The following is a 22,134-nucleotide window of genomic DNA, read 5'->3' as shown; positions in this document are numbered from 1 at the left end:
ATATATTGAATGACCCGCTATGAGATGTTTCATGGATTGTTATATGAGTGTCATAAATATTCTTATAGTGACTATTAGTATAAATAGTTCTTAAACCTGAAATCACCACGGTTCCCTTCAAACGGAGTTGTGTACTTTAGTATCGACAAACGTCACCTGTAACAATGTGGATTATAAAGTCGGTCACTAGGTATGCAATAAGTTATGCGAAGGGATGTGAGTGATGTAAATGAGATCCATCCCTTTCATATGACGGAAGCGATATTTGTAGGCCCCTTGATTAGTAGGACACAAGAATGCATGGTCATGCTCAAATGAGCCAATATGCGATATTATTTGATTGAGTGTGTCTACTTAGAGATCAAAAAACACAAAGATTGATAAGAGGATGACATGGTCTATACCTCATTGATCAATCTAGATATCAAAGATAGAAGGATTGAGTCATACATCATAATAGACAAGGAAATGTTAAGTCAAATCTTGACATTCTCGTCACTTGGGTAGCAATGATGCCTTGCTAGTGCCACTCATTGTTTATGTATTTAAAATAATTTTAAAGACATTGGAAACATTACGAGAACTTATTGGGTTACACACAAAGAACAAGTTGATTTAGATATGAGTTCATATGATGGATCATTGGATTAAGCCTAATCCGAATTAGACTCATTGAGTTAGACTCAATTAGATCCAACTATTAGATTGAGTCCAATTCGAATTGGACTTATTGAGTCAATTCGGATTTATGATGATTAATGAGTTAGACTCATTGAGTGACTTGATAAATTTGAATTTATCAAGGAAGAAGAGTGTTCAATTTAGAATTGATCATGCATTAGATGAAGAGCAAAAGGTGATCAATTTTGAATTGATCATTCATTGGATGAAGACAAATATTAATATCAATTAAGGTAATTAACATTAAGGTGACGTTTGGTACATGGGTATAGGAATGGGGAATTAGATTCATTCCCAAACTTTGTGTTTGGTTGATGGGAATGGAATCAAGATTTTGGAATGAAACAAAAAAACTTTGGAATTGATGAAACTCACCTCCTCTCTTAGGTTTTGATGGGAATGAGAATGAGAATTAAATTTTGAACGAAAATATTCTTAATATATTTGTTTAATTTTTCTTTCATATTACTTTCTCTTTCCTTATTCTATCTCATCATATTTTCTCTCTCCTCATTCTTTCCTCATCCTTTCACTCTCCTTATTCTCTCTCATCACACTTTCTCAACCATTTCTCTCCAAGCGGGATCCTATAGTCCGCAAATTGCGGACCAAAGGATGGTCCACTCACTGTGATTGGTTGATTTTGATGACCCCACTTGTTAGCAGATGACTGATAATTAGCATTTTATGTAATATTTTAGCTCTCATACTTATCATTTTTATCCTCTCATTCACTTAAATCTTGCTTAATATTATGATTCATGAGTTAGGATATATTTATGAGCTTTTTATACTCTTTCCCTAATTTTGCTATTATTTCATGATTTTTGTAGGAAATTAAAGAGGAGTCATAGACATGAGTGGAGTCAAATTAATTGGATCCAATGCTAAGGTTGAGGATGAGCTAATTTGAAGAGCTTGGCTCATTTCATTCCAATTTGGATCAAGAAAGAAGTAGAGCTCCACTCTTCAAGCCCAATCCAAAAGCCCACTTTTTAAGCCCAATTTCAATTCACACTCAATTTCACTTCTCTTATAAAATTCGGATCCAATTTTAATGAACCCAATAACCCAAAATCCGGATTCGACCCATTCCTTGCCTTTTCTCACGCGGACAACAGGGAGGGGGATTTTGATCTTGCGATTTCTCCTGTGCGGCTAGGGCACGCGCGCCTCTCCTCCTTCTCCTTTCTTCTTCCACTAGTCGGCGACTACTCTTCTTATCCATCGCCGCCGGCCGGACTTCCCTCACCATCCTCTCCATCATCCCACGGCCAGGCCTTTCACCATCTCCTGCTCAGATCCAAGCGACGACGACAGCAACAATTCGGCGTGGGCAGCAAGCTTCGACAGCGAGTTCCGACCAAATCCACCTTGTCGGAGGGGTTCTCCGGCAAGATTCTTCACCTCCTGACGTTCTTCCTTCACTCCTGCTTTCTGGGGTTCAGGCGGCAGCAAGAAGAAGGCGGCAAGCGACAGGATCTCCATTACAGCAGTTCGTCTTCATCCCCAGCAAAGGCGCCAAAATTTGATGTGAGCTCGAGTGTCGTGCTATGGGAGCTTACATCAAATTACAATTAAAGTTTACCGAACCCCTCTACAGTAAAGTAGTATAGAGATGACTCGGGTCGTCTTCCAAAGAATGTAACGATAGGATAATAACTTCAGGATTGATTATTGCTTTAGGTTTTTGATATGAAACTGGGGGTTTGGGTTTTGAATTTTGAACTACGATATGAAATAACAAAACAAGTATGAAATTAAACCTAAAGAACAAAAGAGCAATGCAAGTATGAAATCTAATTCTAATTAATGAAAGACATCCTATCTATCCATTAATAATGATCTCATAGCGCATTGTCACTCTACACTACGATTTCACTATCAACAACAGTAAACTAGAGAATGAAATAGCAAAACATTAAATGAACCTAACCTAGTAAATGAAAGACAGTGCATGTAAGAAAATCTAGTCTAACTTAAACTATGATTGCAAGGAAATTAAGACAACATAAAGTAACTAAAGAAATTAAGCATAGAACGTAATTTAGAGCATTAAAGAAATCTAATCCTAATTGCATTCAATCAAAGGACAACTTTCACTAACATTTAACCAAACAAGCATTGAAAGAAATTAAGAAACTAAAATGCATTAATAAAGTTATCAAAGTGTTGGGGGCATTTCATCGAACACATCAAAGGCAACATTTGCTTTAAGCCTAATGCAAGAAATCTAAAACATGAGAAACCCAATTAATACAATCATCTATCAATAAAGATCAACCCACATAACGAACTATTGCAAACAACCAAATATTAACCCAATCAACACAGTAAAGGAATGAATCCAAATGCAATTCGTGGCTGTTGGAAGCTTCAAGTAGGTCTGCTTCAATTTCTGAAACTGCAAATGCAATTGGAAATAATTTATTTACCTCATCAACACAAGTTGTCATCATTTAAATTCCTAGATATTTTCCTGTTAGGTGGAAAACATTTATTCCAATAACTAGACGAAGAAACCCAACAAATGCTTGCATATTGACACCAAAATACCAAAACACTTGTTGAAAATGACCATCATATGAAGACATAATGTGAACCATTGTATGGTTATCTCCAATCTTTAATTATATAGCAAGTGTGTAAACATCAATATAAGAGTCAACATATTCCCTGTATACATTAATCATTGCTTGGGATTTGGCTCGTAATGCCTTCTGGTATGAAATTGTCACTCCAAATCTTTTTTTGAATGTTTGTTATAATCATCCTTGGTGTGTATTTTTCACTAGTAATCACTTTCTCTTGAACCTCTTTAGCAACCCAAGAACTATTGTAGCTTCGATGGTGACTTCCTTTTCTCAAAGACTATAAACAAGTGTGCAGATTGTTAAAAAAAAAAAAAAAAAAAAAAGGATTCAAAATTTTCTAGGTCCTCTAGCAACTATTCTCCAAGCACAAGACTGAACTTTACAAACAGACTTCATTTTCTAACTTCTGATCTCCATGTGTCTAATCTCAAAGTCTTTATATATCACATAATCCTCTAATACTTTTCAAAAAAAAAAAATGCCATTTGGAAACACTTGACTAACTTTTGGTGAATTGTCCCTAGCATCATCTTTGCACTGTGAAATAGTCCTCAATTTATATCAGATGAAATTCTCATCACATGTAGGAGCGTTTCATTCAAATCATTATCAATATCAGATGCGTAGAAATTGATAGTGTTTAAGTAATCATCTTCAAAGTGTTTAAAAATCAACTTTTCTTCCTCTTCTAATGCAGCATAGTAAAAATCATCTTTCTCGAATTTGTCAGCTTCTACAACATAATTTTCCTCATCATGTTTATCCACAAGCTCATATGTCAATTCATCTTCCTCATGTACTGCATTGTTCAAGTTGACCTGTCAATTGCAAAATTGTACAGTCTTCTACAAATTTTGAACTTCTAATATTTGACTTGGTTTTATGTTTGTACTTTATCTCATCGACGAAGAAGACACCCACTCTTGCATTATATTCTCAATGTAAGAGAGAATTGTGGAAGACAAAGGTGGGTCTGTGGGAATAAAAAATCAATTAAATAACATATAAGAGTTTTAGGATTCAGGAATTATTAAATCAACAACACTTTATATCGTATACCCTCATTTGAGTAATATTAACATAATACAATGATAACATGTAGAAGCTAGTTGCTAGCTTTTACCATACTAGCTTCTATCTAATGTAGAAGTTAGCAACTAGCTTCTACAATATGTAGAAGCTAGCAGATAACTTCTACATGTTGTAGAAGTCAACAGGTAACTGTTATACATTGTAAAAACTAGCAGTTAGCTACTACATATTGTCAAAGCTACCTACTAGTTTCTACATGGTCGATTGTGATTAAATAATATTTATTTGAAATGTAGTGGTGTCATGGAATCCCCTTCATTTGTTTTATTCGTTAAAATATTGTTTTAACTAGGTTATCACTCTTAGAAAAGAAAAATCAAAATGATATAAAATTATTATTGTAGAAATTATATACTACCTTCTACACATTATAGAAGTTACCTACTAACTTCTACAATGTGACTCATGTTTAGATAATGTTCATAAGACATATACTCATCATAAAACAACATCACAAAAATATGATATGACCTTAATTCATATAAGAACACAAATAACAAAACACAACTAGTCTTTGAAATTGAACTCATCAACTGTAATAACAAGAAAACATGTATACGAAACAAATTAATAAGTGCAAGAATAACTGTCATACAAATAACATCATACAAAAATTTGAGAAAATAGATTTATTTACATCATAAAACAGGAAGACATGTAGTATGTTTTGTTGTATGCATGAAAAGATAAAAATAAACCCAACATTGCGAGGAAAAGGTAAACCCTAAACTAAAGAATGGAGGAATTTTTAATATTGAAGTTTCGGGAGGATGATAAATAGTATATTAGTTCACTGTCAATTTTTTTTTTATTTACTAAACCTTGAAATCAGGTACGACAGTCGGTCAACTATGGTTCAATGTTAAAATCCTAAATCCTTAAATCAAATTTAGAAACTCAAATTCTTGAATCATAAAAGGGCATTTCAGACAATTCAAGTCAAATGGGGAATCCATTTGACTTTAATTAGAAATGAAGTTCTTCTGATAAAAATACAAATGATGGGTGCCCTTTTGATTTTGTCCATATTTGTCTAGCTATAATTTTCAAATCACAGTCCTAAGGTTTAAAAATATTCAAAACATGTCCAACCATTTCAAAATTCTCAAAAAAAAACACCTTTTATTTGTCTCACTTATTATTGGTTACCTACTCAAAATATCACTAGCTCCATGGTTATTTTTTTTTTTTTTAAATTATCTAGTATTTTTCACCAAAATTACTTGACAACATAATTTTAAAAGGTAAAAATTTTATGATTAATTTATTTTTAAATTATCCAGTATTTTTAGATTTATAAAAGTGAAATTTATATTAAAAAATATTTTTGGGTCTAAGTAAATTATTTTGAGTTATTAAATTGGTTTGACCATTAAAGATTTATTTTACATTTTTTGTATATTTAAAATGAGCTTAATCAAGTATTTTTATTTTTATAAGGAATTACCAGGATAACAAAGGGCTCAAGAGTGTGAAAGTAAATGTAGGTAATTTAGTCGTTAAATTAAAATATTTTTAAATTTTTACCTAAATTATTTTAGGCAAAAATTAAAAAAAACATTTTAAATGTTAAAAATCACCAAAGGACGTTCTTAAAAAAAAAAATCAAAAAAATCCATCAATGATTTTCTCTCTAAAAATATCTCTTACTCTAACGACAATGACAATGATTTACAATTCAATTTATTTAAGTGTAAAATAGATAATTTTTTTATATTGTAATAACTATTCAATAGCGGTCATTGTAACTAAATCATAAACTCTAAAATTTTGAACCTCAAATTATAAAAACAAAGCAGTTGCTACAAATCATAAACAATGATGAGACCTTTTATTTATTTTTTTTTTAAAGAGGCATCCATTTGATCTTTCTATTAATTTAGATTGTCCATTGCTTTGTGCTCGATTATTTTAGATAAAAATTAAAAGTGCATAATTATTTTTGAAAAATAAATAAATATTATTTTAATATATTTTTATTATGTTACTAATTTTACACTAATAGCTTCTAAAATATAATAATCAAATTAATCTAATTTAATGAAAATTATTATATATAAAATACAATTAAATTAAATATTTTTTATAAATTTTTTAAAATTATTTAAGCATGCATTAACAAAATCAATTTAATTTAGTAAAAAAAAAAAACTTGAATTAATCTAAAATAGTTCTACAAGGAAACTAGCTATTCATCAGAATAGGTGGGAGTAATTTGAATGCATCCTCCTCCCTGGATGTTTACCTTGTTTGCGCTCTGCACTCCGATCCTCAGCTTCTCCCAGACCAACTTGACAGTGCCGCGACCTTCCACCTTCAACTTGAAGTTCAAATCCCTGGCCAGAAGGACGATCAGCTTGCACGTTTCGCACCTTTTAATGGTCCGCTCCTTGTCCAGGAACTTGCAGCAGCCGTCGACGCACTGCGGGCAAACGTCGTCCCTATTTCTGCTCTTGTTGGTCTCCTCTTCCTCCTGACGCTTCTTGTTTGTCTTGCTGCTCTTGTTGGTATCCTCTTCCTCCTGACGCTTATTGTTGGTCTTGCTGCTCTTGTTGGTCTCCTCTTCCTCCTGTTGCTTCTTGCGGGCACTTGCTACTCTTGTTGGTCTCCTCTTCCTCCTGTTGTTGTTGTCGTCGTCCTTGGCGTTGCTGTTTTTGCTGGTGCTTTTGCTGCGGGTAGCCTTAATGGATAGCCTGTTCCAGGCCTCCATGACGAACTTGAAGGCGCCGTCGGCTGCCGAGGAGGAGTTCTTGTCGGGGTGCGTGAGGATGGACATCTTGAGGAACTGCTCGCGGACCTTATGCTCGTCGTCCTCGCCAGGGCGGAGGCGGAGGACGGAGTGCCAGTTCTTCTGGGCGGCCGCGAGGTGGACCTCGTAGGCGGCGACGGCGCGGCGGATGCCCGGAAGGTCGCCGAACATGTCGCAGGCCTTCTGGGCAATGCGCTTGGCGCCCTCGACGTCGTTGGCCTTGAACTTGATCTCCGCAAGCTCCATGGCCCTCTTCGCATCCTCCCTGTTACAATCCATTTTGTTCAAATCTGGAGAGGAATAACTTATATATAATCCAGATGATGTTAATTTGATGTAAATTTCCCAGATGCACGATCACATAATGACTCTGCGTTTCCCAACAGAGATTAATTGAAGACGAAGAGACGCATTAAACTTGATGGTGCAACGTTTATTTGAGCAAATGGGCATCACTGCCTTCAAAGATACATGATTCCATACTAACACAAGAATAATGACTCGCATTGTTTCCCCTCCCATATAGTGTTAGTTGTAGCAGTTGTACCATGGCGAGTGGATTAGGACAATCAACCATGGTGTCTCGCTTCTATCGAGTAGTGTTGCCTGAAGTTTTGTAAGGAACATTGATCCTATTTGAAAGTGGGTAGATGGAAAACTGGAGATGTGGTGATTTAACTGACTGATTATAGAACTCGCTCCGCTCTATAAAATAAGTAATGTCAGTGCTAAGCAAGGAATGAAACCCCGACGTTGGCCCTCCGACGCTCAAATTAGTCACCGGAATATGGAGAAAAGTGGAGCAACTATAGAACTGTGCGCAAACAGTAGATAACGCGTACATCTGTTGGTGATGAACCCCCCTTTATATAGAGCTTTGGGGGCGACATGCGCGCTTCTCGAGTAGGGCTGTAAACAAGCCAAGCCGAGCCGAGCTTTGGGGTGTTCAAGCTTGTTTGATAAGGTAATCAAGCCGAGCCAAGCCGAGCTTAAAATGAACCAAGCTTTTGAAATGAGTGTTCAAGTTTGGCTTGGTTTATTTTTTATGAGCTTGAGCTTGTTTGAAGCTTGGCTTGAGCTTAGTTCATTTAGATGTTATCAAGCTCTCAATTCAAGCTTGGCTTAAGCTTGGTTCGAGCTTGGCTTGAGCTTGGTTCGTTTAGATGTTATCAAGCTCTCAATTCAAGCTTGTTTGATTGTTTGAAACCTTTAGTTGTTTGAATTGTTATTGAGTTTGATAATTTAAATTTATTTATTTATTTCATTTTATTTTTTATTTAGCATATTGAAAAGAGTTTTATTAATAAATATGGTTCGTAAACAATGTTCATGAACGTTGTTCACGAACGTTAACGAGCTGAACACATATGTGTTCAAGCTTGTTTGTTTAGCTTAACGAGTTGTTCAAGCTTGTTTATTTAATTAACCTTATATATATTGAATGAACATAAACAAACTCTTACCAAGCCGAACACCAAGCTTGTTCACCAATGCTTGGTTCATTTACAGCCCTATTCTCGAGACATGGACACACTCTCCAATATGTCCTATGAAAGAATATGTCAGGAAAGTACATCTGACATCATACCTTAACAGGACATGCATATCCCTGACAAGACAGTAGAAACTTCTGTCGTACGATCTGCTTGTCGACCATACCTCGTGTCACTGACACTACCTCCCAAAATGCTGTCGAGAGATACTACAGTGTTCCCGTTGCTTGGTCGAGCGGGGTAGCCACTCGGCCGGGACTCCGCTCCGTCCACGTCCAGGTCCCGCTGCTTGACCAAGTGGGGTAGCCACTCGGCCAGGAGCCCTCCGCTCTGTCGACCTCAGTTGCTCTTCTGTGCAGTGACTCTGTAGTGACATGCTCTCCATTCAGACAAGCTATCCGGTCTCCCTCGACATCCTGCTACTCTATATTAAGCGTCGACTGTCTTACGTATCATCCCGAGCTAGACTGGAGGTTTGCTCAGACATGTCTCTTGCCGGTCGGGCCCTGACTGTGCCGACCGACCATTGCAATTGTTCTCCATTCTGCCCCTTGACACTTGGGCGTTGACCACCTTGACTTTAACCTCTATCCTGGCAGTTGAACCTGTGCCAGATGAGCCTTCCCCTATCACCTCATCAAACATGATATCCATGTTTGAATGGTTTAAATGGTTGAGTTTCACCCTACTAAAATTTTAGGATCCTGGTACGATGCATAATGGTGGGGTCCAATAAAATCGAGCAGTTAGAAGTCAAGGGGACGTGACAGTCAAAAGTCAAGGGGGCGTGATAGTCAAAATTTAAGGGAACGTGGCAGTCAGAGATCAAGGCGACGTGACAATCAGCAGTTAGGGAAAGAAGAGGTAGGACCGTCTGACAACATCAGCGACATGGTTCCCGATCGGGTTCTCACATACGAGGACCCCAGATCTGAAACATCCAGGTATGAGACATGATGTGCAGTCGGGGTGATGCCTGACCTGCTCCGATTGATCGGGTTTCCACAGTTTGGCTTTATCCAGGCCTGGTCCTCCTAGTAGGTCAACTACCGACCATCTCGAGCTTCTCCTATTCATACCCGGTCGAGACAAAGGGTGCTACACAACAAGAAGGTCATGGAATCATAACCGTCTGTCAGAGAATAACTGTTGTATGTCAGGGAATATTTCAACAGTCCGCGATCATCTGCGAATAAAACCTTCTTCTAGTCTACAAAAGGGTGTCATGCGTCCTCCATCACCAGACAGGTCCTGACACCTAACATTTCCTGACATTAGTCAGGCTTCAGAGATACGCATTGTCATATAAAAAGGGAGATCCTCTTCCTTGCGTAGGTACGCTCTCTCATACATTCACACTTGTCTTCTACTTTTCTTTCTCCTTCATACACTATTCTTCTGGGAAAAAAGTACTTGACTTGAGCGTTGGAGGGCCTGCACCGAGAACTTTTTTCCTTGTTTCTGGCCTCTAACTTTCTTTGTGCTTGTTTGAGTGTGCGCAGAGCTCAAGTACCGCCGGTTCAGTCATCATTGCCCGTCAGCACCACGTGGGAGTCCATTCTTATAGGTGCATACGAGAAGTGTGTCCTAGTCTCCTCTCCGTCAATGCCAGCAACAACTCATCCGGCCTTCATTTGACTAAGATTCCAGACAGGATCAATTTAGCGTAGTCTGTGGGAATCTCCTTCACCTGTTCTGGAGAGTGAAGATGGAGGAAACTAGAAGAATCAACGTGACCATGATGGTAAGGGAGTACGAACTGTTCAAGGAGGCCAAGAGGTGAGCGACTTCTAAAAAATATACCATTGCTTTACGACCGTATGAGATGCCTGCAGTTTCCAAGGACCCTGTTGGTTAGTCCTAAGAAAACGTACCGGTTCCACTGTACAAAATTTTTTTGTACAAGTGTCGAACCTTTCCTTAAATAACCTATTGTGTTCTTTAGAAGTTAAATTAGGAATCGCAGACGGAACTTAACATCATTGATTCCAAATTTAACTTATCTGTTCTTAATGGTTTAGATTTGAATCGCAAGCGGAACTTAACACTATTGATTCAAATCTACCTAAGTTATTAATTCCATAAATATTAATTTCTAAAATTGGCTTCCAGGACTGCATGGCGAGGCACATGACCTTCTTGGATATGGGAGCAACCACCACCGCCTATGCAAAGCCTTTTAAGGAAAGCTAATATTTATTTCCTTAAATAACTCTAGGTTAACCAAAAAGAACAATCGAATCACAAATTCAAAAAAGAAGAAAACACAAACTCGAAAAAACTATTTCAAAAACTCTAGAATCATATGCCTCTTGTGTTTGGTATTTCCATAAATAACTATACAAAGAAAACTAGTATGATGCGGAAAACAATTACTAGTTATACCTTTCTTTGTAAGCAAAATAACCTCTTGATCTTCTACCGTATTCCTCTTCTTATCTCGGACGTTGTGTGGGCAACGATCTTCCGAGACGAGAATCACCAAGCTCCTTCTTCTCCAAGCTAGATTTGGCCACCAAGAATTCTCCATGAGAAGTAGAGGTCCGGCCACCACCACCAAGCTCCAAGGGATGCAAGAAACAAAACCTCCTTTCTCTCCTTCTTCTCCTAGCTTGAACCGACCACCATCAAGAGCTCCAGGAGGGGATAAAACTGGCCACTAGAGAAGAAGAGAAGAGGAGAGGGAGAACCTCTAAGGGGCGGCCACACCAAGGAGAAAAAGAGAGGAAGAAAAGATTAGAGTTGTTAGCCCTTAAGGCACCTCTACCCCCTCTTTTATAATCCTTGGTCTTGGCAAATAAGGAAATTTTAATAAAAACTTCCTTAATTCTTTTTTCATGAAAAATAAAAAATTAATTAACAATTTTCTTTTTCCAATTACATGGTCGGCCACTCCTTTCCCCAAAACAAGGAGAGTTTTAATTAAAACAAAAATTAAAACTTCCTAATTTGTTTCCGGGAATTTATAAAAATTTCTCCAATAATTTTTCCCTTCATGGTGGGTTATAAAAAGGAAATTTTATAAATTAAAATCTTTCTTTTAAATATGTGGATAATTTCTAAAAAGGAAAGTTATCTCTAAAAATTAAAATCTCTTTTTTAATTTACAAATAAGGAAAGATATCAAATTTTTCTTAATCTTTTGTAGAAACTAATAAAAGAGAATATTTAATTTTTAAAACTCTCTTTTAAATTATGATCATGGTTAAAAAGGAAAGTTTTCTCAAAATTAAAATCTACCTTTCAATGTACAAATAAGGAAAGATTTCAAACCTTTTCTTAATCTTTTGTAGAAAACTATAAAATGAAAGATTTAAATTTCGAACTCTCTTTTAAAACCATGATATTCACATAAGAAATAATTTTAATAAAAATCCCTTTTTAATATGATGTGGCCGACCACCCCTAAGCTTGGGCTCCAAGCTATTGGCCGGTCACCTTAAGGCTCAACCTTTAGGCTTGGCCGGCCCTAAGCTTGAGCTTCAAGCTTAGCTTGGCCGGCCCCTATAGGTTGGGTAAGAAGGTGGGTATGTGGTGGGTATAAATCTCTATATACAAGAGGCTACGATAGGGACCGAGAGGAGGAATTGATTTTGGTCTCCCGATGAAATTAAGCTTCCCGTGTTCGCCCGAACACACAACTTAATTCCATCAATAATAATTCATTCCACTAAAGAACTATTATTGAACTACCACACCAATCCCAAATTACATTTTTGAGCTCCTTCTTATTATGAGTGTGTTAGTCTCCCTGTGTTTAAGATGTCGAATGGCCACTAATTAAGTGAGTTACTGACAACTCATTTAATTAATATCTTAGTCCAAGAGTAGTACCACTCAACCTTATCATCATGTCGGACTAAATCCACCTGCAGGGTTTAACATGACAATCCTTATGAGCTCCTCTTGGGGACATTATCAACCTAGATCACTAGGACACAATTTCCTTCTATAATCAACAACACACACTATAAGTGATATCATTTCCCAACTTATCGGGCTTATTGATTTATCGAACTAAATCTCACCCATTGATAAATTAAAGAAATAAATATCAAATATATGTGCTTGTTATTATATTAGGATTAAGAGTACACACTTCCATAATAATTGAGGTCTTTGTTCCTTTATAAAGTCAGTATAAAAGAAATGACCTCTAAATGGTCCTGCTCAATACACTGTAAGTGTACTAGTGTAATTATATAGTTAAGATAAACTAATACCTAATTACACTACGACCTTCCAATGGTTTGTTCCTTTCCATCTTGGTCGTGAGCTACTGTTTTTAATTTATAAAGAACCGATAACACGATCTTCTGTGTGTGACACCACACACTATGTTATCTACAATATAAATTAATTGAACATCTACATTTGGTATATAAATGTAGACACTTGACCAATGTGATTCTTATAAATGTTTATATAAAAGCTAGGCTTTTAGTATACACTCCAACAGACCCGACTCACATTTCTGATAGAATATCTAAGAGGAAACAACCCGAGGAGTTCCCCCCGGCCTTCTATCGGGAACTGGGCCCAAACTATTGCTATAGGGGCCCAGACTGCTATAATAAGAAAAGAGCAACCGCAGACCTCTATGGTGGAAAGCTCCCCACCCAGGGACTCAAAGAAAGGGAAAGTCATAGTCCTCAGGGAGGAGCGCCGGGGGGAGCTTGATCAGCAAGTGCCCTTCTCTCTAAAGGTACTCGATGGAAAGCTACCGAAGGGATACAAGCCCCCAGCTATCGGGGAGTATGATGGTAGCAAGGATTCAGAAGATCATCTTTGAAAGTTTTGGAATGCTGCACTGTTGCACCAATATAGCAACGCCATTAAGTGCCGAGTGTTCTTGGACACTTTGTCTGGCTCGGCCCAGAAATGGTTCGATGGATTACCGAATGGGTCCATCACTTGCTTTCATGATTTCAAGACTATTTTCTTATGTCATTTCGCCAGCAGCAGGAAGTATCAGAAGACATACCACTATCTCTTTGCCCTCAAGCAAGGGTCTGCCAAGCCCTTAAGGAGCTATATCAAACGCTTCAACCAGGTGACCTAGGTTTTCCCGTACGCTACCTCTGAAATATTGATGAGCGTCTTCTCTCATGGACTGATAGAAGGAGAGTTCTTTAGAGATCTCATCCAAGAGCCCATGAAGAGCTTCGATGATATGCTTGGGAAGGCCTCCAGTTACATCAACGTAGAAGAAGCTCAGGTGGCTCGACGGAAAGCAGACAAGATGCCTGCTCCCGCCAACAAACCAGAGAAGAAGCCACCCCAACTGCCAGCTTAGCCTCTTCCGCACGCCTGGGATGCTCGACCGCAATTCCATCTCGGTCTGGATTTCAGGCCGACCCAACATGTGGCAGCTGTCCAAGCCCTAAGGCCCAGTCAGTGGGGGTCGCGTTATTGCACTTACCATAGGTCTCACACTATTACGCAACAGCAAGTGCACTGTTTCGTCGTCAGTAATAAAAATATCGATCCCATAGGGACTGGTTATAAGCACTAGCAATCGTTCACTAAGGGTTAGCTAGACTACCAAGGGTTGTGAATAACTTAGGGAAGAAAGGTCGGGGAGAAAAGTCGAGAGCGGGTGAGTTGAAGTGTCTTGGTTATGTCACTAGGGCACCTCGGTAAATCTTGAGGACACAACTCTAACTGGTAAGTTAAGGATAGCGGTTAAGGATTAGGTTTGGTCTCTTGCTTCCTTGAGGAGAATTTGTCTCTCCTTTCAAGGAAGTATCCTAGACGTCCGTGAACGAGTTATCCCTATCACTAGGGCCCCTCGGGTATACGATCTAGGAATAATCCCTCTACGAGGTTAACAAGTTCTACGCAATCAAGCAACATGCAATTGAAACAAAGCATAAAAGATCATCCAACAAGTGTAAGTACAATACGAGTTTCACATCAAACCAAGCCACAACTACTCCCTAATCCTAGAAAAAAGGATCTACTCCATAAGTATCGGAGAAATACCCAAAGGCATAACATATATAAACATACAATCTTCAGATATGGAGAAAGAAGGAGAGAATATGCTTATCCTATGTCGATGAGGGGCCTTGGGGTCCAATCCTCTACTTCTGGAGTCTATGCGGTGGTGAAAGATCGCTGGACGGAGATCCAAGACGGCGTGGGATGGCTCCAAGATGCTTTTCCACCTGTCAGCTCGCTTCCCGGCGCTCCCCCTCGAGAAAAAGGGTGAAAACCCTTATATAGATTAGGGTTCGGTCGCTGCGACACAGCTGTGCCAAGATGGCATGACCGTGTTCATTTCCTCCTCTAATGGCGCTGCACGACCATGCCAATTGGCACGGCCGTGTGGTGTCTGGCCTCTGTCCCTACCGCACGGCCGTGCAAGGATGCACGGCCGGGCACTTCCTAGTTTCGGTCTCGAGGTGGCACGGCCGTGCAGGGTTGCACGACCGTGTGTTGAACTGCCTCAGTCTCGGTCGCACGACCGTGCAGGGATTGCACGGCCGTGCACTGCTCCCCTTCTGTTTGGTCACACGGTCGTGCCAAGAGTGCACGACCGTGTTCTTCGGCTTGTTCCGGTGCGTTGATAATCGTCGTTTTCACTCCGAAAGTTGTCCCTGTCAACAAAAAACCAAACAAAGAGCAGATATCCGAACAAAAGAGTATATATAATGAATACAAGATGAAAGAGGCAATCATGCAACGAATATATATGCATAAAGTACGTGAATGTGCGCTAAAACATGCGTAAATGATCATAATATTTGCATCACACCCCCAGACTTGATCCTTTGCTTGTCCTCAAGCAAAATGCTACAAATTATGTTTCCTGAGTCCCTGTAGTGTTTCATAATCCCTATTGCATTCGCCTAACTCTATCAGCTAGTTTCATTGATAAGCATGACTGTGGAGTAACCTAAGTATGACCTAAGCATAAGTCCTTTGTGCTCGGTGCAGTAAGTATCTCAAACTTTTCAAGTTTCAATTCTTTGTCCTAGTTAAGTCGTCATACAATTTGAGTTCCTAATGTTCCCGGTGATAGACACTTACCTGCCACACACTTTGTTCATTTTCCTTAATTTACACAAGGTCTCAAAGGGTACTTCTCAGAATCAAGAGAAACATAACATTCATTTCTCCAGTAACCTAACTTGGTCTCAAAGGGGTGAATTGTTAGTTTCCACTCATGACAACTATTTTTTATCCCTTATTTCATTTTTTTAGGGGTGCTATAGATGTAGTACTTATTACAATGCAATGCATATGTTGGGATTTGGATTTATCCAAATGAGCTTCTATGATCTGAGGTTATTCAGTAACCAAAATGTAAGTAAGGAATCACCATGGGAACAAAAGTACTAAACAATTTGGATGAATCATAACTATTTTAAAAGTATATCTACCATTCAAGCTTAAGTTCTTAAGTGTAGTGAAAAATAAGGTCCTTAAGGTTAGGCCAAAACTTATATCAAACTCCGTACAATACTTAGCTTATTTCATGCTACTAAAGATAGAGGAAGAAGATACGCTAAACATACTAACACCATCTGGAAACTAATGAACTAAGAAAATGCTAGCTATTTTGCTATCGAATAAGTAGCAGAAAAAGTAGATGGTTGATGTTCTCGAATATGCCACAAAATTAAAGATAGGAAAGAAAAATGCAAATGAGTTGCAAGCAGAAATAAATAAAATGCAAATAGAACAAGACTAGATGAACAAAAGCGAATAAAATGTGCAAGAAGGTAAAGTATGCAAAAACAAAAGAAAGACAAAAAGAAAAACTCGACTCGACTCAGGTTGTGGTTGTGCAACAATATCCCCCCAGACTCAGACTTTTCATCGTCCCGATGAAATCAATACGGTGGCAGTGGTGGGGGATAAGGGGGCCCTTGATGTGAGCCAGGGGGAAATCTAGGCATACCAGGAAGATGGCCAAGATGTTGATGATATTGATACAAAGCATCTACTTGTTGTCTAGTGATATCCATATCATCCATAAAATTTCGCATCCTTTCTTGGTCAACATCATAATCCTGAACGAACCCTGTCACTTGACTATAGAAGTCCCTAGTGAACTTAAAATGGTCATGTACCTCCCTATACTGGTCGTCAGATAACTTGAAGCGACCCTCCAACAATCGTTGTTGGGTGTTTTGCTTTTCATGAAGGGAGTCTAAAGAGGTACAGAAGTTCGAAAAATCAAAACTAGAGGGTTCCGTGCCATATGTAAAAGAGTGTCTAGGAGGGTCCGGGTGTCCGGAAGGCTGTGGGAACCCTGATGATGAGGGTTCTTGGTGGTACTCGGGTTCTTCTGCAATGGAAGGTATATTCTCGGGGTGTATATCAGAAATCACCCAATTCGCAGGGTTGCTAACTGAAGTGCGCTCGGGGCAAGGAAGGGGTAATGGAAAACCATTGGTTCTAGGGAAAGCAAACTCATTCTCATCCCGACAAATCATCTTCATGGCAAGACAAGAATCGATGTCAATCCTGTCATTACCATAAACTACCTCTAATCCATCAAGTGCACAACCAAGATTGAATGCCACTTGGGTGATTAATCCTCCAAACACTATCATCCCCGAAGATGCCTTAGCTGCCTTCCAAAAAGTTTGCAAGAAATGATACCCTGAATCAAAATCGACTTTATTTAACATTGCCCAAAGAGAATAGAGTTATGTCTTCTTAACCACCCCATCGCTATCTCCTCGACCAAAGATCGTTTTACTCATCACTCTATGAAGGTATCTAAAGGTCGGGTTTTGCATCCAGGCTCATAAGGGTCTTGTGATCCGGTAATCGACGTCCAAAATTCATTCCATTTAATACCACTATCAAATCCACGTGAACCACCAGTAGGTAACCCAAAACAATCATTGAAGTCACTAAAAATCCACCGAACTTCTTTATTCATCATTCTAAAAGTTAAGACCCCTGCGTAGTCATCCTCAGAAGGAAATCTAACATCTAACGAGCTCAAAAATTCAAGAACTAGGCGGGGGTAAGTCGATGCATGAGCATACATTATATCATTCCAATCTAAAGCGCTAATCATCCAATTTATGTCATCCCTAATTCCTAGTACATCCATAGTAGTGGGATCCATATATTTAGTGCATAAGATTTTCCTGGTGACAAGAATATCGTATCTAGCTTTTTGCTCATGATTTCTAAAAATAATATTGAATTCGTTTTCATTACCTTCGTCGCGTGCCACCCGCTTTCCTTTGCCTTTTGAAGCAAGAGTCTTCCCTTTGCCTTTGTCGCCACCCAGTGCGTCTCCTCCACTAGATCCACCACTTCCTCGACGAAGTCTCTTCAAAATCTGCGACATGGTGCGAGGCTTTGAGGAGTTCCTTGTGGAAATAGATCTTGAGAATGGAAATAGTGAGGAGAAGGAAGGGAAAATGTGGAAGTTTCTTCTCTCTTATCGGATTTGTGGCTTGAGGAGGTTTTAGATCTAAGTGTAGATCTAGGCAAAAATGGGCTTTAGAGGTGGGAAATCAGGGGTTGGTGAGGTGTAGTGGAGAGGAGAAGATTTTTGGGAGAGGGGGAGATGGAAATAGGGTTTCTTGGAAGAGGGGATGGCGTGCACGGGTTGAGCCATGGCCGTGTCTTATAGACACGACCGGGTCAAACGGGACGCTACACGGGCGTGCAAGGGTGCACGGCCTCCTCCTTTCTCCCCTTGGCTGATGTGGCACGACCGTGCAAGTTAGCACGACCCCCATCTTTCTCTCCTCAGTATGAGCTGCACGGCCGTGCCAGTTGGCACGACCAGGATCTTCCTCCTCTCTGGCAGGGCTGCACGGTCGTGCCAGTTGGCACGACCTGTGCCTGTTCCTTCTCTGCACAAACCACATAGTCATGCAGAGTTGCACGACCCGTGGCTTTAGTCTCCACGTTGGCTCCACACGGCCGTGTGAGGTCACACGACCAACTGCTCCCTTAGGCTCAAAGTGATTCGTTCTTCGTCATTTCGGCTCCTCCATCGCCTCCACGCCCATGAAAAGCGCTCATGGTCAACTCGTGGAGGCTATACACATCCTGAAAATGAAATACCCAAAATAAAATACTGGACTAAAACTCACTAGAGAAATAGAACGACAAAAAGGAATGGCGAACTAAAAAATGAAAAAAAAGGAAAACCCCTTAGGTTGCCTCTCAAGAAGCGCTTGTTTTAGGTCCTTAGCTCGACCCCGTTTCCGTTAATGCAGACTAAACCCGTGGAAGGATGGCTCCCCACCTAGGGTTAATGCTCCAACCTGCACCTTCAGTTTCGCTAGTGCAGAACAAATGTATTTCGTGTTGTTTGCTGGAGGAGAATTCTCATGAAAATTACACTCCTCGACTTTGTGCATGTTGATCTTGCGAGAATGTCCCTGAGGGGAGGAGTTGCAGATGGAGGGATCTGATAAATCGAACTTGATCTTTTCTTTACCAATCTCCAAGGATAGCCTATGACTTTTTACGTCGATGATGGCTCCAGCTGTGGCAAGGAATGGTTTTCCAAGGATAATCGGTATCTTAGGATCTTCCTCCATATCCAAAATAATAAAATCTGTGGGAACTGTACACCCACCCACTTCAACTGGCACATCTTCCACTATTCCCATTGGGTATCTGTATGAGTGGTCCGCTAATTGCAGTGCCATGGTGGTTAATTTTATGTTTTGGAGGCCCAGCTTCTTGCATAAGGAGTACGGAAGTAGGCTAACGCTGGCCCCCCCAAGTCGCAGAAAGCTCTCGGTATGAGTTCAAGACCAATTCTGCACGGTATGGAGAAACTTCCTGGATCCTGAAGCTTCGATGGGGGATTCACCATAAGGAGGGCGCTGCAATTTTCTGTTAATGCTACAGTCTCTAAGTCACCCTTCTGCCTTCTGTTAGATAATATTCCCTTTAGAAACTTTGCGAACTTCGGCATTTGGTGCAACGCATCTGTCAGTGGTACTTCTATACAGATTTCTTTGATCTTCTTTAGGAATCGGCTGAACTCTTCGTCTTTCTGGGATGCTATAAGCTTCTGAGGAAAAGGTATCGTCTGATTTTGTGGGGCAGCTTGAAGAGTTTCTTCAACCTTCTTAGTAGCCTCTTCTCCATCCCTGTTTTGAGTCTGATTGGGCGGCAGGAGAGAGTGCTCTTTCTCTAAGTCAAGCTCCTTCTGAGTGGTGATTTGGGGATCTCCCACAGTACGCCCGCTCCTCAGTTCAATGCGATTGCAATGTTCCATTGGATTTAAATCTGGTTTCTCTGGGAATGTGCCCTGTGCTCTCGAGACGGACTGAGCTATCTGAACTCTCTGGCTGTCTTGCATTTTCTGGTGTTTTTTAGAGTTTTCCAGCCTCTGAGTCAGTTGTTTGATCTCGTTTCTCATCTCCTTTTGCTCTGAGAGAGCTTCCTCAAGCATCTTTTCAATCCTGGACAATTGTGAGGGCTGCTGTTGTTGATAGGTCTGTTGCCCAAATTGATGGCTTTGTTGTCCAGGCTGATAATTCTGATGTGCTAGTCCTTGATCCTAATTATTCCGGTATGGGAAATTGGGGTGATTCCTCCATCCAGGGTTGTATGTATTGGAGTACGGATTATTTTACATCTGATTATAGCTGGCTATTGCATCACACTGCTCAAGTTGGTCCATCTGTGCCTGTATTGGTCCAAAAGGGCAAGTGTCTTGAGCGTGATCTGTACCTCCACAAGTGTCGCAAACACATGTTATTGCATTAGCTGTGTTGCCTCCCATTGCATCAAATTTCTTGGTCAGAGCGTCCAGCTTTCGCAGACATCAGTGTAACTGCATCTACGTCGAATTTCCCTGAAGCTTTAATTGGATTCCCCGTAAAAGAGCCACTGGATCTTTCAGATGCCCATTGATGGTGGTTTTGCGCCACATTTTCTATGATCTCTTCGGCTTCATCGAGGCTTTTGTTCATCAGTGCTCCTCCTGCTGCAGAATCAAGAGATACCTTCGTGTGGTAATTTATCCCATTGTAGAAGGTGTGCAGGACCAACCATTTTTCAAGGCCATGATGGGGGCACTGTCTCAGCATATTCTTGAATCTATTCCAAGCTTCAAATAATGATTTTGAGTCTATCTGTTTGAAGTCGGTGATCAGGTTCCTCATGTGAGCGATTTTGCTGGGTGGGTAGAACTTGTTGGAGCCCCAAGGTTATTTTTGGTGTGATCAACAAGTTAAGTTAGGTCCTGTGTGTTTCTAACCTCGTGTCTAAGTGTGTAGGAGCTTAGGAGCACAGGTAGTCGAGTGGAATACGCAGCTAGTGAGTAGGACGGCACGCGGTGGGTCCGAGGGACGAGGCACTGCGGAAGAGTACACCGGCGGACGAGAAGGAAGCGTGCGGTGGTTCCGAGGGACGAAAGCTGGAGCGGAAGACTGCTCGAGGAGCAAGAGACGCAGCTAGCGAGAAGGACGACACATGGTGTGTCCGAGGGACGAACACTGAAGATGAGTACGCCAGCAGATGAGAAGGAAACACGTGGCAATTTCAAGGGACGAGAAGCCGAAGCGGAAGCCCACTCGAGAAGACCGGAAGTTGGGTTCAGGTGAACCCTTTTCCGGATGACCGAGATCACCCAAGCGAGCGGATCCGGAGTTGAAGACCCGGACCAAGGTGACCAGAGCTGGAGCAGAGGACTCAGACCGAAAAAGTCAACCAAAGTTGACTTTTGGGTCTGAGGCCCCCGGAGCTGACCGGGGCGCTCGGAACATACTGGGGCGCCTGGAAGTCCATCTTTGACCAGATCGAGTCTTTCGCGATCTAAACATCGGGGGATAAAGTTTTATCTCTCCCCGGGCATTCGGAATCCTTCCAGGTGCCCCGACCAAGGCTATAAATATAACCTTGGTCCAGAAGCTTTTAACAACTCAGAGCAATTCATTTCCAATGCTTGTACGCTTCAGTTTTAGATTAACTTCTTTGTTTTGCGCTTTCACTACTGTAAGAGGCTTCTCCACCCAAAGGAGATACTAGTGCGACTTTCCTTGGATTAACAACCTCCCTAGTTGTAACCAAGTAAATCCTTTTGCCTCTTACTCTCTTTAATATTTGTTCAATTTATTTTATGCAAGTATTTTGTTGAAAGCTCGAGAAGGATGGTTTTGTTGTTTTTTACAGGGCTATTCAACCCCCACTTCTAGCCGGCCGTAACGGTCCTATAAGTGGTATCAGAGCCAAGGCGCTTCAGGTGGACTAACCACCAATCGAAGCAAAGATAATGGTCGGACCAAACATCCACCCACCAAAATATGAAGGGGATTTCGCTACCTGGAAAAAGCTGATGCAGGTATTTTTTACAACAGATTTTGAATTAGTTTTAACAATGGAATCTAGCTTTGTAGCCCCACAGGGTAAGGAAAAATGTCAATGGATAAAAAAGGAGTAGGCTGAATACGTGGCGAATGGCAAAACAGAATACCATCTGTTAAGCGTTCTTCTGCCATAAGAAGTCAATCGAATCGACAACTACAACTCCGTGAAGGAACTTTGGGAGAAGTTCCTCGAGCTGCACGAAGGAACT

General features: G+C 40.3%; 1 protein-coding gene and 1 pseudogene across 1 annotated transcript; one reads left to right on the top strand and one right to left on the bottom strand.

The window, feature by feature from the left end:
• Nucleotides 1–19,263: 19,263 nt before the first annotated feature.
• On the bottom strand, nucleotides 19,264–20,007 carry LOC122022956. Its single transcript, XM_042581057.1, has one exon. The coding sequence runs from the start codon at nucleotides 20,005–20,007 to the stop codon at nucleotides 19,264–19,266; it is 744 nt and encodes a 247-aa protein (XP_042436991.1).
• A 611-nt stretch (nucleotides 20,008–20,618) lies between these two features.
• Nucleotides 20,619–20,690, top strand: LOC122025929 (annotated as a pseudogene).
• The last annotated feature ends 1,444 nt before the right edge of the window (nucleotides 20,691–22,134 follow it).

This window comes from Zingiber officinale, chromosome 9B (assembly GCF_018446385.1).
Source record: "Zingiber officinale cultivar Zhangliang chromosome 9B, Zo_v1.1, whole genome shotgun sequence".
Classification (NCBI taxonomy): Eukaryota; Viridiplantae; Streptophyta; class Magnoliopsida; order Zingiberales; family Zingiberaceae; genus Zingiber; species Zingiber officinale.
The sequence above is the reverse complement of the archived record's forward strand: the minus strand, read 5'-3'. Positions and strand labels throughout refer to the sequence as shown.